This window comes from Temnothorax longispinosus, chromosome 4 (genome assembly GCF_030848805.1).
Source record: "Temnothorax longispinosus isolate EJ_2023e chromosome 4, Tlon_JGU_v1, whole genome shotgun sequence".
Classification (NCBI taxonomy): Eukaryota; Metazoa; Arthropoda; class Insecta; order Hymenoptera; family Formicidae; genus Temnothorax; species Temnothorax longispinosus.
This window is the reverse complement of record NC_092361.1, coordinates 7,868,662-7,886,303: the sequence shown is the minus strand read 5'-3', so window position 1 is coordinate 7,886,303 and position 17,642 is coordinate 7,868,662. Positions and strand designations below refer to the sequence as shown.

The window sequence follows — 17,642 nt, the reverse complement described above, 5'->3', positions numbered from 1 at the left end:
TTTATCGTTTTTATCGCCAATTCAACAATCATTGGCCCAATTATTCGTTTTACGATTGCCGGGCCTAAATACCGGTGGGCTAGCTTAGCAGAGTATTCTTCGACTTTTTTACTTAATTTTTGTTCGGATAGTAGACTGTAGTGCCAATTTTTAAGTCGAACTGCTTTGTTTTGTCTAAATTAGCCCTGGCAAGACGTTTTTGGGAATAAATCTTTAATTGATTTTTAACTTTATGGCGCAATTCGTCAAATTTGGCTATCCGTTCGACCCAATCAGTCATTGCTTCGTCAGTCACTTGTTGGTTATTGAGAACTAAACGTTTCCGTTGGTTCAAGTTAGCTTCTCGCGCGTGATTCAAGTAGAACGGAGTGACTCTGCCGCCCGAGTGAGGCACCGTATTGTACGCAAGTTGGAGTTTTGACAAGTTTTCATCCCACTCGTTCTGACTAGTTTTTATAAATGCCGCAATCATGGGTTTTATTGTTCTATTAACGCGTTCTACGGGGTTCGCTTGCGGGTGTGCTAACGGGGTGGTGATGTGATTAATTTTATGAGCTGCTAGGAAGGCCTTAACGTCTTTATTCACGTATTCCGTGCCGTTGTCTGTGACAATCGACTCTGGAATAGTTCCCCATCTGTCAAATACCGTTTCCAGGGCTTTGACCACGATTTTACCGGTTTGATTACGTACTGGAAATAATTCGACGAATTTTGTATATAAGTCTTGTACTAAAATGATATATATACACTCTTCACAAAAATTAAAGAAACACTTAAATTTTTTTAAAAACTAGGCAAAATTTGAGCAGCTGTATCTTCGTTAAAAATGAACGAAATTTAAGTTTTAAAAAAGGGTTTTAAAGCTTGAAATCTCTACTTTTAGAAGATCACTATTTTCTTTTAGTTTCTGTGAGTTTGGCAATTTTTACATATAGAAAACCACGAGCTGGACAAAATGGAAAATTTTCTTCTCACTTTGTGGGCCGGTCACGTGTCCAAAAAAATCCTGCGAAATTTTTTGACTTTCCAATGTGAAAGCTCAAAGTTTTCCCTACAAAATCTTTTTTTGAAAATGTTTCTACGATTTTTTGTTACTGAGTTATCGCGGATTGAATAAGAAATGAGCATTTTGACTTTGATTGCTCATAACTCCGTTAAAAATTATCGTACCGCAATTCGCAAAATGGATTCTTAAAGCTAAAACTTTGCTCTATCAAGTGGTATAATCGCCAATTTTTTAATGAAGATTTTTGGATATATTACAAGTGAGTAAAAATATCGTAAAAATTTGCAGATTTTTACTTTCTTATTTAGATCCAAAAAACAATTGTGCAGAACAACAACAAAAATTTATTCTTTACGTTTTTTTGTACTTTTAAGTATCCTACATTTAAAAAAAATTTGCCGAATAGCTATGAGATTCTTCATGGTGGCCACTATGGTTTTATGAGGCAAAACGTACAAAAAATTGTGAAATTGCTTAATTTCAGTAAAAATCAAAGAAAAAAATTAAAAATAACGTTTGGCGGACGTTAAAAAACTGTTTTCAATTACGCTGACAATACACTAAAGATGAGTAAGTGTCAGCATAAGCTAGAAAGACTTTTTAATAAGAAATTAATGTTTTGTGTTTTCCAAACTTGAAAAAATACCACCGGCATTAGCGTTACTCAAAGCGTACCACGAGGAGGTTGCCCGGTTGGATTTACGCTTCGTTATGCGTGCGTGCGTGCGTGCGTGCGTGCGTACATACGTGCGTATGTGGGTGAGTGGATGGATGGTCGTAGGTGGTAAAATAAATTTAATAATGTGTGTTCCCGCCTCTATTCAATATGACCTCTCGTAATCGGTTTTGCATATTGATACAACGCCGTATCGAGACTCATTGGCGGATGCAATGAGTCCCGATTTGAATCCAATCGAGCATATTTGGGACATGTTAGGGCAAAGATTGCGCGAAAATTATCGTAATATTCCCGATTTGGCTTTGCTTGCCAAAGCCCTTCAAGAAATTTGGCAGCAAATCCCTCAAATAGCGATACAGCGTTGTATCAATATGCGAAACCGATAAGCGTAAATCCAACCGGGCAACCTTCTCGTGGTACTTTTTAGACAACGCTAATGCCAGCGATATTTTATCAAATTTCGAAAACACAAAACATTAATTTCTTATTAAAAAAAGTCTTTCTAGCCTATGCTGACACTTACTCATCTTTAATGTATTGTCAGCGTAATTGAAAACAGTTTTTTAACGTCCGCCCAACGTTATTTTTAATTTTTTTCCTTGATTTTTACTGAAATTAAGCAATTTCACAATTTTTTGTACGTCTTGCTTCGTAAAACCATAGTGGCCACCATGAAGAAAATCTCATAGCTATTCGGCAAATTTTTTTTAAATGTAGGATACTTAAAAGTACAAAAAAACGTAAAGAATAAATTTTTGTTGTTGTTCTGCACAATTGTTTTTTGGATCTAAATAAGAAAGTAAAAAATTGCAAATTTTACGATATTTTTACTCACTTGTAATGTATCCAAAAATCTTTATGAAAAAATTGGCGATTATACCACTTGATAGAGCAAAGTTTTAGCTTTAAGAATCCATTTTGCGAATTGCGGTACGATAATTTTTAACGGAGTTATGAGCAATCAAAGTCAAAATGCTCATTTCTTATTCAATCCGCGATAACTCAGTAACAAAAAATCGTAGAAACATTTTCAAAAAAAGATTTTGTAGGGAAAACTTTGAGCTTTCACATTGGAAAGTCAAAAAATTTCGCAGGATTTTTTTGGGCACGTGACCGGCCCACAAAGTGAGAAGAAAATTTTCCATTTTGTCCAGCTCGTGGTTTTCTATATGTAAAAATTGCCAAACTCACAGAAACTAAAAGAAAATAGTGATCTTCTAAAAGTAGAGATTTCAAGCTTTAAAACCCTTTTTTAAAACTTAAATTTCGTTCATTTTTAACGAAGATACAGCTGCTCAAAATTTGCCTAGTTTTTAAGAAAATTTAAGTGTTCCTTTAATTTTTGTGAGGAGTGTATATATAATATTAATATATATATATTAACATCTATATATATATATATAGCTATTCGGCAAATTTTTTTTAAATGTAGGATACTTAAAAGTACAAAAAAACGTAAAGAATAAATTTTTGTTGTTGTTCTGCACAATTGTTTTTTGGATCTAAATAAGAAAGTAAAAAATTGCAAATTTTTACGATATTTTTACTCACTTGTAATGTATCCAAAAATCTTTATGAAAAATTGGCGATTATACCACTTGATAGAGCAAAGTTTTAGCTTTAAGAATCCATTTTGCGAATTGCGGTACGATAATTTTTAACGGAGTTATGAGCAATCAAAGTCAAAATGCTCATTTTTTATTCAATCCGCGATAACTCAGTAACAAAAAATCGTAGAAACATTTTCAAAAAAAGATTTTGTAGGGAAAACTTCGAGCTTTCACATTGAAAAGTTAAAAAATGTCGCAGGATTTTTTTGGGCACGTGACAGGGCCACAAAGTGAGAAGAACATTTTCCATTTTGTTCAGCTCGTGGTTTTCTATATGTAAAAATTGCCAAACTCACAGAAACTAAAAGAAAATAGTGATCTTCTGAAAGTAGAGATTTCAAGCTTTAAAACCCTTTTTTAAAACTTAAATTTCGTTCATTTTTAACGAAGATACAGCTGCTCAAAATTTGCCTAGTTTTTAAGAAAATTTAAGTGTTCCTTTAATTTTTGTGAGGAGTGTATATATAATATTAATATATATATATTAACATCTATATATATATATATATTATATATATATATATATATATACATATATAATATTAATTCCAGTATTAATACAAATAAAAACTCGCAATTTATAATAAAACTGAAGAGACAAGTGAATCAGTTTAAATAAATTAAAATATTTTAGTTTATGGCACAATAACTCGAATGATATTTTGCACTTGTTCTTTGCAAATTGGACATTTTTTATCATCATTGCACGTATCTGCTGTAAAGACATCAGCACAAGCTGCACACACACACATGTGACCACATGGTATAATTAATCGATTTGCTTTTAGATCTAAACATATAACGCAAGTTCCTTCGAGCCTTTCATTTCCTTCTCTGTCACCCGAGTTTAATGAAGACTGTTGTACAGGAAAATATGGTAAAGAATTGTTTACAACGTTTGTCACATCTTTGTACTAATATCCGTAATCGTCCTCAGGAACATTGAATACGTTTTCGGCAACATCTGAAATTATGTATAAATACACACACATACACACATGAAGTATACATGGTATCCCAGACCTGATGTGCTACCTGTTAATACCAGATTCCTGAGATCATTTTAAAAAGAAAATCCTAATACCAAAATGCCGAGGCTATAATAGTTTTTAAATGATAAAAGTTTACATTTGATCAATTAAAATGGTATGAAATTCGCGCGCTCCGTCATGTCACATTACATAGTAGTGAAAGTATTTTTAAGGAATTTTCTATATCTATATCAGTTTCACGAATAGAATTGATGCGTTTAAAAATACCTTTCCTGTTGTGCAATGTGACATGACTGAGGTCACAAATTTCGGAAAATTTTTATTTTTTCTTTTTGTCAGACCAAATTAAGTCAAAAAGTCCTTTATCGCTTTTTCTCCGACAAACAATTATTGAAATATCTTAAACTAAATATCGAAAAAGTTAGTTTTTCTTGTATATCTCAAAAAGTATTAGGCAAATAAAAAAATGTTTTAAACAAAAGTTGTTAAAATTTATTAGTAGAAAAAGATGATACAATAAAAAATAAGGGTTTCTATTTAAAAAATTAAGTTGACTTTAACTTGACTTTAGTAACGCCGCTTATGGTCGAACTAATATTGCTTTTAAATGTATCTTTTTAAACCTTATAACTTTTGTCTGAAACATTTTTTTTCTATTTTGCTTTGTTAGATATTTAGGCGTCTCAATTTAAATGCCCCATATACAGGGTATTCCATTTTATTTTGATAATCAAATATCTCGATATCACGTTGTAGAAAAAAATGTTTCTGACAAAAATTGTATGGTTTCAAGGAAAACAGATGATGAAAATATGAACTTGACCTTGAGTGACCTTCTCAAAGCCAGGTAATGTAATCGAGAAATCTTTTCTTAAATGGAACTTTCCATTTTTTATTGCATATTCTTATAGCCCTTATCGAAACGTTTTCAAAACAAAATGCCGAGGCTATAATAGTTTTTAAATGAGAAAAGTTTAAATGGTATGAAATTTGCGACTCAGCCATACACTATAATAAAGCTCTCTTTCGTTAAGAATTTTTGAGATATTTCAAAGTTTTCATGATATTTTTAATATAAGATATGAAATATCTCGTAAAATATTCTCTTTTCGATGATTTTACCTTGATACTTTTATACGTAGAATAATGAAAGGAATTTAATAATATTAACTTCTACATTTGCAATTTTGTAAAATTAAATGCGTCTACAATATGTAATAAAAATTTTCAAAATAATTTTTTTTTTTTTTTTACAACAATCGGTTTCTCTCATTATTCTGCGTATAAAAGTATCAAGGCAGAGTCATGGAAAAGAGAATACTTTACGAGATATTTCATATTTTATATTAAATTTTATAATAAAAATATGACAAAATTTGAAATATCTCAGAAAATTCTTAACGAAAGAGAGCTTTATTATAGTGTTTTGAAAACGTTTCGACGAGATCTACAACTTTTATTTGAAAGAAAAAATTGTTTTATTTAAGAAATTCGTCTCCCTTAAAATTTCTTGAAAATAACGACATGTATGACACGTATGAATTAGAATTATATGTCCCTCTTTAAACCAAACAACTTTCGTCTGAAGTATTTCTTTCTAAAATCACAAATAAAAAAGTTTTTGGGTTATCGATTAAAATGGGACATCCTGTATATATATTACTCAAATATCTCGATATCACGTTTTAGAAAAAATCATAGTTTTAGAAAAAAAATGATTCAGGCAAAAATTGTATGCTTTTAAGGGGGACAAATGATAAAGATATGGACTTGATAATATATACATACACAAGGTAGTTCAAGACCTCTGCCACAAACTCGGAGGAATGATAGATCTCGCAGAAAGGATCATTTTTTGTCAAGCAACCAATGTTCTTTGATGTGTCATTTCGGAGCTATGCGACCGCGCAGACAAGTCGTAGGTGACATTTATTACAACTATGAGATAAATTATTTAGTACATTGGCAGGCAGTTTACAGAAGGTTTTCAAAGTGTCTACCTTGAACCTGATTGCGCTACAGATTGGCCGCAACATGACCTCAAAGGTTCGATAGAGTTCGACAATCAATGTTACGATGGTATCATGAATGCAATTAGGTTCAGGGTAGACACTTGGACCGCCTTCTGTAAACTGTCTGCAAGTGTACTTGAAACAATAAATGAATAATTCATCTCATAATTATAATAAATGTCACCTAAGACCTGTCTGCGTGGTCGTGTAGCTTCTAAACGACGCGTCAGAGAACATGGGTTGCTTGGCAAAAAATAATCCTTTCTGCGAGACCTATTGTTCCTCAGAGTTTGTTGCAGAGGTCCTGAATCACCCTGTATATAACATATATGTATCTAAAATGTATTTGGATTTGAGTAATTATACAATGTAATTACAAATTAAATATATTCATAAGCGAAAATTTTATGATTTATTTACCATTTAGAGAATGTTCTGGCGAATATTCTGTTACTCTTGCTGGCGAGATCCTTTCAGGTGTTGAAGTACCAGAAATTCACAATTATGGTGCCCTTCAGATCCACTTTCAACTGATCCAACATTTTCTAAGAGAAGACTCGTCCTTATAGTTCGTCGTGATCGACGACGTGTATTTCTACTACATATGGGATCGTGACGTTAGAGGCTAGAAATGACACGCTGAGAATTCTTGCTTGCAATTTCCTAATAAAAAGATATTTGCATAAAATAACACTTTAGATCATTTTAGTAAACTTCAAAAATATTCCGAGGTCTATCCCTTTCGCTTGACAGTTAATAAGCAGCCGTAAAATGAATGTAATACTATTTTTGAAGTGTACTTCAACCTTTAGAAATTGGACGAAATTGGAATTCTCAACGTGTCTTTTCTCGCCTCTAACGTCACGATCCCATATGACCGTGGCAAAAGCCTAGGAACCTTAACAACCTGTTAATTTTCCTGTTGTTAGTTACAGTTTATCGTAATACATATAAAATAAAAAAAATAATGTACCTATAAATATCCATAAATTTGTATGCTTGCCGAAATGTTTGGATGCTTGGTTGTGGAAGCTTTCCACTAGATTGTTAGTTCGCACAGGGCAGTTGTAGACTGAAACTTTTTCAGATATGTTTTGCCATGTATTACGCATATATGACATAAACTGTAATACAGCAGGATGATCATCGCACATATTATCAGCAGTACGTTGCAATATTGCGAATGCTTCTTCAAATTTAATGTGCAGCACTAATGGAACGGACATTGCCATTGATATTAAAGTTTTCGGAGCATTAGTTAATTTCAATTGTCGCAATTTGCGCAGTATCGACTGAAAATATTTAATTTTTATTAAAATATTTTATTAATTTTATTTAATTTTACATACTCTGCATATTCGTATTACGTGTATAGGATTAAGACTGCAATATATATAAATAATAAAATATATATACACCACATATAAATACTCAATATTAATAGAATAATTAATGAATTAAATATCTTACAAGTGGGTTCGAATCTGTTGGCCCAATTTCGAACTCTCTGTGATCACTTCGAAAAATATAGGCAATAGTATTAGTATTTTAGATTAAGTATACTCGAATTAGGGGCTCGATTGCGTATCTTGAAACAAGGTGAAAATTTCAAAAGTGAGGAAATTTATTAGAGTATCTACAATTTTATTTGTTGAAATCTAGTAAATCTGCCCACTTTTGTAATTTTCACCTTGTTTCAAAATACACAATCGATCCCCTGGACGAAATGGGTTCGAACTCTCTATGAGTACCTCAAAAAACAAGAATGTTACTTCCAAATAGACTCGAACCTATACTCCGTCCAACGAGATTGAGAGTGGTTCTGCGCATAGGCGAGCAAAGTGGGGGTAAAGTCCCTAGAGACTGGCGTACCGTATATGTAACATATGTAAATAGATGTTTTGTGAGCGGAGACCTGCGCGAGACGGACGAGTTTACTTCCATAATCTACTCAATCTCTCGTTAGACGGAGTACAGATCAAATACGTTCGAACCTTCTATGAGTACTTTACTAGAAATTTAATGTGTAAAGCATAATATGTGTGTACACACAAATATCTCTTTATTACAATTTTACATTATAACTATATTATGATAAGATATTCGAATACTACTTGTAAAAGATTTGATTCTTTATGATAAAAACTACTAGATAATTACATTTTAAATCCTGCAAGCACTTATTCTAAAATTCAAAACTAACTAACTTGGGATTCAATTACTTTACAAGTACAGTGTATGAAATATTATTTCTTATAAATTTTACTCGAATCTAAGAAAATGTAATATAATTATTATTGGATTGGACTCAGATTTTAACATATTGAACTTGATCCCATCCCTAATATAATAATATACAGAGTATACCAGACCTGTTGTGTTACCTGTTAATGGCAGATACCTGAGATTATTTTGAGACGAAAACCTTGTCATTAAAATGCCGAGACTGTAATAGTTTTTAAATGAGAAGTGTTCAAAGTTGGCCAATCAAATTGTCCAAAATTTGCGCGCTTGGTCATGTCCCATTGCATAGGCTGCATTCCGATATTCACTGTCAGCAACTTTCAGTACTGAAAATCTATAGTATACGTGACGTAAAATATAAATTTGCAGTACTGACAGTCAATATCGGAATGCAGCCATAGTAGTGAAGGTGTTTTAGTTCTAGAGAAAGAATGAATAAATAGGGAAGAATGAATAAATTGATATCTTTACTACATAGAGATATAAGAATAAAGTGCGCGAGTCATATGCTAGCACGTAAGAGGCTGCGATATAGGAATAGAAAAAGAACGCTGCATATAGGCCCTTTCTGTCTTTGTCTACGCGCGCATGCGAAACAAAGACAGAAGGGTCCATATGCAGCTTTCTCTTTCTATTTCTATTTCGCTTTTTCAGCTCGCTCGCGCACTCTTCTTATATCTCTATGCTTTATTACTATGCAATGGGTGCAATCAGGAGCATGACCGCTCACTGAGCTGCTAAGTAGCAATAGAATGTGATTGGTTCTTTGGATCTAACCAATCACACTTAATTGCTACTTAGCAGCTCAGTGAGCGGTTATGCTCCTGGATGCACCTGTTGGGACATGACTGAGCGCACAAGTTTCGGACAATTTGATTGATCAGTTTTGAACACTTCTCATTTAAAAACTATTATAGCCTCGGTCTTTTGGTGTTAATTTCGTCTCAAATGATCTCAAGTATCTGTCATTAATGGGTGGCATGGTTGGTCAGGGACACACTGTATACAATATAACATGTAGCAAAGAAACGTCAAACTTTTATATTGCAAGTATACCTGGTTAAAATGGAACCAACATCCATGTATTGCAGCTACAGGGAAAAATTCAGATAACGTAGCTATCGCTGCTTTTTCGTAATCTCCCATAATGAATTTTACATTGTTCTGTAGTGCTGGGGCAAGCTTAATTATCTTTTCCCAAATTGCTCGATAAAGAGCTTTAGTTCGCGATTCACATAAAACAAAGATGGTTGCAATTCCCTGTGAAATATTGACATGTAAATAATTTGACACATGATTTCTAGACAAGAAAAGTATGCAATTTTTGTAAAACTTGCAACCTACCGTATTCATATAACGAATATGAATGGTATATAACTGAATTATATTCGGTTTCCGAGGAACAATCTGTAAATATATTAATTGTTAACAAATTATATAAAATTCATTTGTTTGTGACGAGTGAATAATTACTGAAGTTACCGAAAATGTTCCATCAACAAATAATTGTGTACTTTCATTCAACGCATTAAGCAATTCATTGTTTGAAAATAAAAATCCCATGCTACCATCTTCTGCGATTACAGTCCCTTTATAGATATCTTTGCATGCATCATACTTTTCAAGCTCCAAACTGAGAGATGCGAAAGAATTTGGTACAGGCGGTTTGTACGCAGCTCGCATTCTGTTCAATGTGCTTTTAATAGCAGGATAACTTAAATGCATTGCTGCTTCAGGATCCCTGAAATAAAAAGTTGATATACAGTAGGAATCACACAAAAATAAGTATTCAGTACTAAAATGTTACAAATTAAAAATTGATTTAATGAAATAACAGAATAGTAGTAACGTAACGAATATATTTTAAATATAACAAAATAAATAAATAATTATTAACAAAAAATTGCATTGTATTTTATTGCGGTTTGATTATATAATTTTATCACTTTTTATAAATAAGTAGTCATGTAACGAAACAACCTTCAAAAATTACATAATATAAATAATTTAAAGTTAGTAGCGTGTTGAACCTCCCTTTGCTTCGATCACAGCCTTTAAACGCCATAATATAGAATCAACTAATGTTTCTAAAACATATATTGGTCAATTTTGCTTCATTCCTTAAATACAGTCGTTCTGTATTCTTTAAGATTCTTTCTCTTTGATTTTGGTATTCTACGATCTAATTCATCCTATAGAGCACTTATGGGATGAATTAGATCGTAGAATACCAAAATCAAAGAGAAAGAATCTTAAAGAATACAGAATGGCTTTATTTGAGAATGTAGCAAAATTGACCAATATGTTTTAGAAACATTAATTGATTCTATACCATGGCGTTTAGAAGCTGTGATCAAAGCAAATGGAGGTTCGACACGCTATTAACTTTAAATTATTTATATTTGATAATTTTTGAAGGTTATTTCGTCACATGACTACTTATTTATAAAAAGTGATCAAATTATATAATCAAACCGCAATAAGATACAATGCAATTTTTTTTGTTAATAATTATTTATCTATTTTGTTATCTTTAAAATATATGCATTACGTTACTACTATTGTTATTTCATTAAATAAATTTATAATTTGTAACATTTTAGTACTGAATACTTATTTTTGATTCCTACTGTACAAAGCAATGCCTAATAATGTAATAATTAATAATTGGAAACTATTGCTTAAAAAAATGTTATTTGTTTATTATACTAACCTTTCACACACATCATCAAATATTTTTTTTATAGGCTGTATACTCTCTTGGCAAAGACGATATATTTCTTGTTTCAATTTTGATGTACGTGCCACCATGTCATTAGGAGGATGATCATGCAAAGAGGTAACGGTTACTTGGCCATCTTCGCTGACTATCGCTAATCCTTGACAGCTAGTGTTACGACGAGTCGAACATCTGTATGTACCTTCCAAACGTTTGTCAATGTGATAAGTATATCCTTCATAAATGTAGACGGTACTGTCTTTATGTTTGCCTTTAATTGCTTCCATGTTTTGTAACTTAATAACACTAATTATATTTGTCACTTTCAAATTACATTGGGCAATAATTGCTTTGCCTATAAAGCCATAAAAAGGCTTAATTAGAGCTTTTGAAACAAATAAGAAATTTTTACGGAAATGTATGAGAGCTTTTGTAACGGATGAGTAATGGTTCCTGCACACAGATGCGAAAACAATTGCCGCGCGGCACCAGGAGCGACGCAGTAGGGCTGCGTTCGGAAACGTCACCCGAGTGCACACGAGTATACTCCCTTCTCTTTCTATCTCAGCGAGTTAGAAGGAGAAAGGAGTATACCCGTGTGTACCCGGGTGATGTTTCCGAACGCAGCCTAGCCAATCAAAGTAGAACTTTTTTCGCGGCGAAAGATTTAGTTGGCTGACGCGAACTTCCGCCGCGCGGCAAGTGTTACCGCATCCCGTATGCAGGAGCCATAATTTTGCAACGGAAGTGTCTCTCTCTCTCTCTCTCCTCTCTCTCTCTTCTCTCTGCTGTGTGTGTTTTTTTGTGTGTGTGTGTGTGTGTGTGTGTGTGTGTGTGTGTGTGTGTGTGTGTGTGTGTGTGTGTGTGTGTGTGTGTGTGTGTGTGTGTGGGGGGTGTGTGCCCGCGTGTGTGTGTGTACATATGTGTAAATGTTTGTGTAGGTCCGCGGTATATAAACGACCGACAAATAAACGATAAATAAAGAACACTATAAAATAGTAGGAAATGATCAATGCCTAACATTCGGCGCGTTCAGTAAACAAAACAGATCAGTGAGCGCTCAGTAATTCATTATTTATTATAATTAGTTCCTACATTTAGATACAGCAAAGAACTAAAGGCAACAAAAAATTGTATTAAAAAATCACCGAACGCTCACTGAATGGCTGTGTCCCTTGAGGGTCGATTGTGTATATTAAAATGAGATAAAAATTACAAAAATAAACAGACTTACTAAATTTCGACAAATAAAATCATAGACATTCTAATAAATTTCGTCACCTTTGTAATTTTTATCTCATTTCAAGATACACAATTGACTCCCTGATTCTTTACTACAGAATCTCTAAGCAAAAATTTCTGTATTTTAATATTGCGCTGTAACAATATATCCGTACTAGTGTAAATTATCCGTTGCTATATTTTTACATGGTAAAGAATCAGTTTCATTAATCAAAGATTCGTACAAGTATCTTCAGATCCTCCACAGAATTTTACTCAGATTTGGATATGCGTATAATTGCTACAATTATTTGTTTCTACTTACTTTGGACAGTAAAACTTTCCTTCCAACGATAGTCATCTAATTTACCAATAAACATACGTAGAAATTGTTGAAGAGGTAATCTAGAAAATATTGTGAAATACAATATCAATATTAATCTAAAATAATATAAATAAAAAAAGTAAGTGCCGTTTTACCTTCCAGATATCAGATCGATTTGTGCTTCAAAAATTTTCACATCTCTTTCTATGCTCTTTCGTGATCGTACAGACCGTACTTCCTCATTATTGTGTAAACGCTTTAAATCAATTGTTTGATCCATTATGACATTTCCTAGTTTCTCTAAAATTATTAAATAATTAAAATTAATTTATATATTATCTCGGCATTAATATTTATTACTTTTTCTTTTTTCTATTATTTTATTAAGAGAATGTAGATATTAATTTAGTATAATTTATTGTATCTTACCTACTTAAAAACAACCACATGTTTGGATGATGGTCGCCCAATTTTTTATTTATTACATTACAAAAACTTTCAACGGCATTGTTTGTTTTGACAGGGCATTCATACACGCTTATTTTTAAAGCGTGATAACCACGTCTTTTCAACGTAAATTAAGAATTCTGTTATCTTCTCATAGTCAGGGTCATTTTCTTCACAGGTATTGCATAATATATGATAGGCTTTTGTAAGTACTGTTCTGGCAGCAATGGTATTGTCATTGTCATAGACAGTATAACACTGGGAGAATTACGTAAACCTAAATGATTCCACTTTCTTTGTGGTGCCTGCAATAACAAGCATAAATAATTAATCAAAAAAATGTAATTAGTAAATAAATTAAAGAAATAATTTTAAATTTAAATACTTGGTTCAGATGAAACCAGCATCCATGTAAACTTACAAAAAATGTACCATCACAGTAAATTTCAGTGGATAATTCAAGTGCAGTGAGCAGTTTATCATCGGAGAAGAGAAATGCTTCTTTTCCATCACTTGCGGTCTCTTTGTAAATATGACATATTGGTGTATAATGGTTCAATTCATCAGCGAGCGTAGCTATAGATTGTGGCAACTTTGGCCTGCTCTTTATTCTTTCTCTATTTAGTTGGCTTCTAATCGATTTGAAAGTCATAAGTGTAGCTGCCTCAAGATTTCTGAAATATGTCATATATCAATCATTTTACAAACATGAGATTAATTATTAGTAATGATTACAACATGATAGTATAATGTTAAATATTAATATTTTGTGATTTGTAATAGTTACCTTCGAGAAACATCGTCAAATATATATTTGAGAGTTTGTAATGTTTTACGAGGTAAATGTAACTTCTCTTGTTTCAATAAATATTTCTGCGTTCTTGCATTATCAGATGTATGATCATGAAAAGGATTAATGATCACTTTAACACTTTCGCCAACTTTTATCAATCTACAGCATCCAGTAGTACGACGAGCAGAGCATCTATATGTCGTACCTCGTAGACATTTGTTGATATTATAAACATATCCATCATAGGCATAGTTACAGATAATACTATTTTTTGATTTTCCTTTGATCTTCATATTTATGTTCATCTGAAATCAACGAAATTCATGATTGATAACAAATGATAAATTAACAATACAAGGACACTTGCTTCTCAAAGGACATTATTAACGATTAATTACAAACCTAATTAATTTAGTTGGAGAGATAAGGCTCTGTTGAATGTCCACACATGGAAGGAAACGGGCTAATTAAGAGCCGATCGCTGTTGACCGTGCGAAATTATATTTATTCATAGAAATTAACGTACGTTTTGATTCATATTCGGACCATCTTCAGCAAACTACACAAAGTATTATTACAAATTGAATAATGGCTCGAGATCGGAATGCTTTGTACATGTACATTTCAATACCTACTGTGTTGTGTGAATCGTAGAAAGTACTTGTTTGAATTTGACACGTCGGTGTCCACTCACGGGTGACAAGATATTCAACGAGTATTTTTACGCCTAATCCTCCTTACAGCTGGCACCTAGAGGAGGCCACACTTAGAATATCTTGTTACCCGTGAGTGGCCACCGACATGTCAAATTCAAACAAGTACTTTCTACGATTCACACAACACAGTATGTATTAAAATTTACATGTACAAAGCATTGCGATCTCAATCCATTATTCAATTTGTAATAATACTTTGGACATCCAACAGAGCCTTATTTCTCCAATTAAGCTTAAAAGTTATAATGTCCATAACTCGGTAGAAGATCATTTGCGGACCTATGTTGATAAGAACTTCTTTCATTATTTTGATGTGTACTATTTATCCTGTATAGGGTGAATTTTTTATTTCATGTGCTAATTATCTTCACCAATTATCTCAGAAAATATTGGTTTATTGGAAAAATGTTTCAGATAAAAGTTGAAGAGTTCAGAGGAAGCCAATAAATGATCTTATTAGATTTTGGGGCTAGTGTTGGACCCATAAATCTAATAAGAATGTTTATTGACACTTCTGAACCCTCCAATTTTTTTCTAAAACATTTATCTAATAAACCAATACTTTCTGAGATAATTGACACATAAAATAAAACTCACCCTGTATATGTATGGCACATGTACATGGCATAAATATATGTATAAATGCAAAATAGCTCAATACTATAGAAGTTGCTCGATCAACAAAAAAAAAGAAAAAAACCGATCGAGCAATTTCTCTAGTATTGAGCTATTTTGCATTTATACATATATTATGCTATGTAGATATATATATATATTTGTTGACAAAACCAAGAATTAATTGTTTAATTGTTAAATTTATTATAATGGCAACGAGTCTAAAAATACTAGATAAATATAGAAAAATATGAGCACTGCACCCAAGATTATCTCTTATATCGATATTATAAGGAACATAAGAAAAACATATACATACATATATATTTGTTATGTAAGGATGTGTGTACATCATCATATACACATGTATCATGATATATTCCATATTAAAGTATTGTATATTATTTTTAAAGAACTTGCCTGGAATCCAGGTTTTATGCTGGCAACAGAACGTCTTGAACCACAGGTTTCACACTGTAAGAAAAAGAGTCGAGTGTCCTTTTGAAGAATAGTGTCGAGTGAGCGACACGTGTGGCACGTGACATATTCTTTGATATATCTTGTAAGAACGTTTTCTCTTTGTTTCTGTTGGAAGCGGCCGTTAATAATTAATTGGCTGTTGCCGTCAACCGAGCCACTTGTACCCAACTCCGCCAGCAAAAAGTCTAGCAAATGTTTCGGTTGTTTGTGCAATGTTTTACAAATCTGTAAAATAGAAATATTTCAAATACAAATTATTCTGGATCAAAAATTTGTATATATGGATAATTTGTCTTCTGCTCTTTATATACAGGATGGATAGTAATTCATAGCACCAAGAACAAGATAATTCCTGGTATCAAAATAAGTCGAAATTGTAGAATAATTTTTTTCGTTCGAGACTTTGTTTTCGAAATAAACGACTTTGAAAATCTCTGATTATAGTCAAATACACGTGCACTTGTCTTTATCTCGACTAACGGATCTGCTATTTCTGTTCGAGATTTATTAAATGAACAACACGAATGTTGAATTAACCGCGAAACAGTGTGTACTTTTCATTTAGCGACTCAAGTCGACACAAGCGTCATTCTGTCTCTTTTCAACATCTAGTGAGCAACAAAGATAGAATGACGCTTGTGTCGACTTGTGTCGTTAACTGAAAAGCACGTAGTATCTTGGCCACAAAGATCATCGAACCTCCATTATACTCAATTTCGATTTATGGGGTCATGTAAAAAGTTTAGTTTATGCCACGAATATTTAAAATGTTACTCATGTAAAAGAACAATTGTAGTAGAATTTTAAAAATTAAAAGCTCAACCTATTTTAGCAAAAATGCATCAATCTGTGATTAAAAGAACGCAACTTTGTATTCAACAAAGAGACTAACAGTTTGAATAATTTCTTAAATATAAAGTAAGAAATGAAAAGATTTATTACCGATGTCTCCAAATAAAAACACGAATGGAAATAGCAAGATCAGTTAATCGAGATATAATAAAGTGCATGTGTACTTCATAGATTTTCAAAGGAGTGGCATTCACTTGGACACCGTTCAGATGGACACAGTGCTAAAGGACACAGAGATATTGGACACGACACTTTGCGCACGGTTCAATCGGACACGGTGCTTTTGGACACAGAAATTATTGGCCAAATGTCTTTTGCACACAGAAAGTAAATTATTAAAAAATTCGCTCTGTTCAATTGCGCACGGAAATATGCGCACCAGTCTTTTGCACACGAAAAGATGCCCACCGTTTATTTGGACGCGCAAAATATGCGCACCGTTCGTTTGCGCACGAAAAGATGCGCACCGATCGTTTGCCCACGAAAAGACGCGCACCGTGAAATCGATGGCTGTACCATCAATTCCAGCGTCGAACTCTGAGCGTAGCGGCGGAGAGTGCCAGCCAACCACGGCAGCCCAGGCGTCCGACACAGCGCGGGGCATGGCGGAACCGTCAGCGAAGCCAGGGGAAACGACCAATCCGGAAGCAGAGAATACCGAGAACGCGGGGGACTGCAGTTTTGAGAGCGTAGCCAGTACGCAGATCCTCTCGCCGATCGAGGAGATAATATCAGAGGCGATACGCTTCTCACAAGGTCAGCCTATCGAAACGCAGTCCGCTGGATACGGCGAGGCGCAGCTTCAACCACCGACACAGCCCGCTGGTATCGGCGAGGTACGTCACGGGGAATCCAGCCAACCGGAGGACACCGCAGACGATGTGAACAACATGGGCCAATTGAGCCAAGCCAGAGCGACGGACGAATAAGC

The 17,642-nt window shown here is 33.3% G+C and overlaps 1 protein-coding gene and 2 long non-coding RNA genes across 3 annotated transcripts in view; 1 reads left to right on the top strand and 2 right to left on the bottom strand.

The window, feature by feature from the left end:
• The window catches only part of LOC139811721 (uncharacterized), a 398,927-nt gene that overhangs the window by 83,689 nt on the left and 297,596 nt on the right, over nt 1-17,642 (top strand). The window lies entirely within an intron of this gene.
• LOC139811370 (uncharacterized) lies at nt 7,208-13,350 on the bottom strand. The gene is made up of 8 exons (XM_071775634.1): nt 13,242-13,350; nt 12,964-13,108; nt 12,809-12,888; nt 11,257-11,617; nt 10,026-10,284; nt 9,888-9,950; nt 9,600-9,803; nt 7,208-7,591 (listed from the first exon to the last, which is right to left on the bottom strand). Exons 1-8 carry the CDS (start codon nt 13,255-13,257, stop codon nt 7,229-7,231), a joined length of 1,491 nt encoding a protein of 496 aa, XP_071631735.1. The 5' UTR covers nt 13,258-13,350; the 3' UTR covers nt 7,208-7,228.
• Nucleotides 13,763-16,104, bottom strand: LOC139811277 (uncharacterized). The gene is made up of 3 exons (XR_011731593.1): nt 15,800-16,104; nt 14,043-14,353; nt 13,763-13,929 (listed from the first exon to the last, which is right to left on the bottom strand). It is a non-coding gene; the product is annotated as an uncharacterized lncRNA (long non-coding RNA).

Coding starts and splice junctions, on each gene's coding strand:
- LOC139811370 (XM_071775634.1), bottom strand. Junction 11,618..12,808: donor GGAAAGTTTTACTGTCCAAA/GTAAGTAGAAAC, acceptor ATGGCTTTATAG/GCAAAGCAATTATTGCCCAA. Junction 9,804..9,887: donor ATATTCGTTATATGAATACG/GTAGGTTGCAAG, acceptor AATATTTCACAG/GGAATTGCAACCATCTTTGT.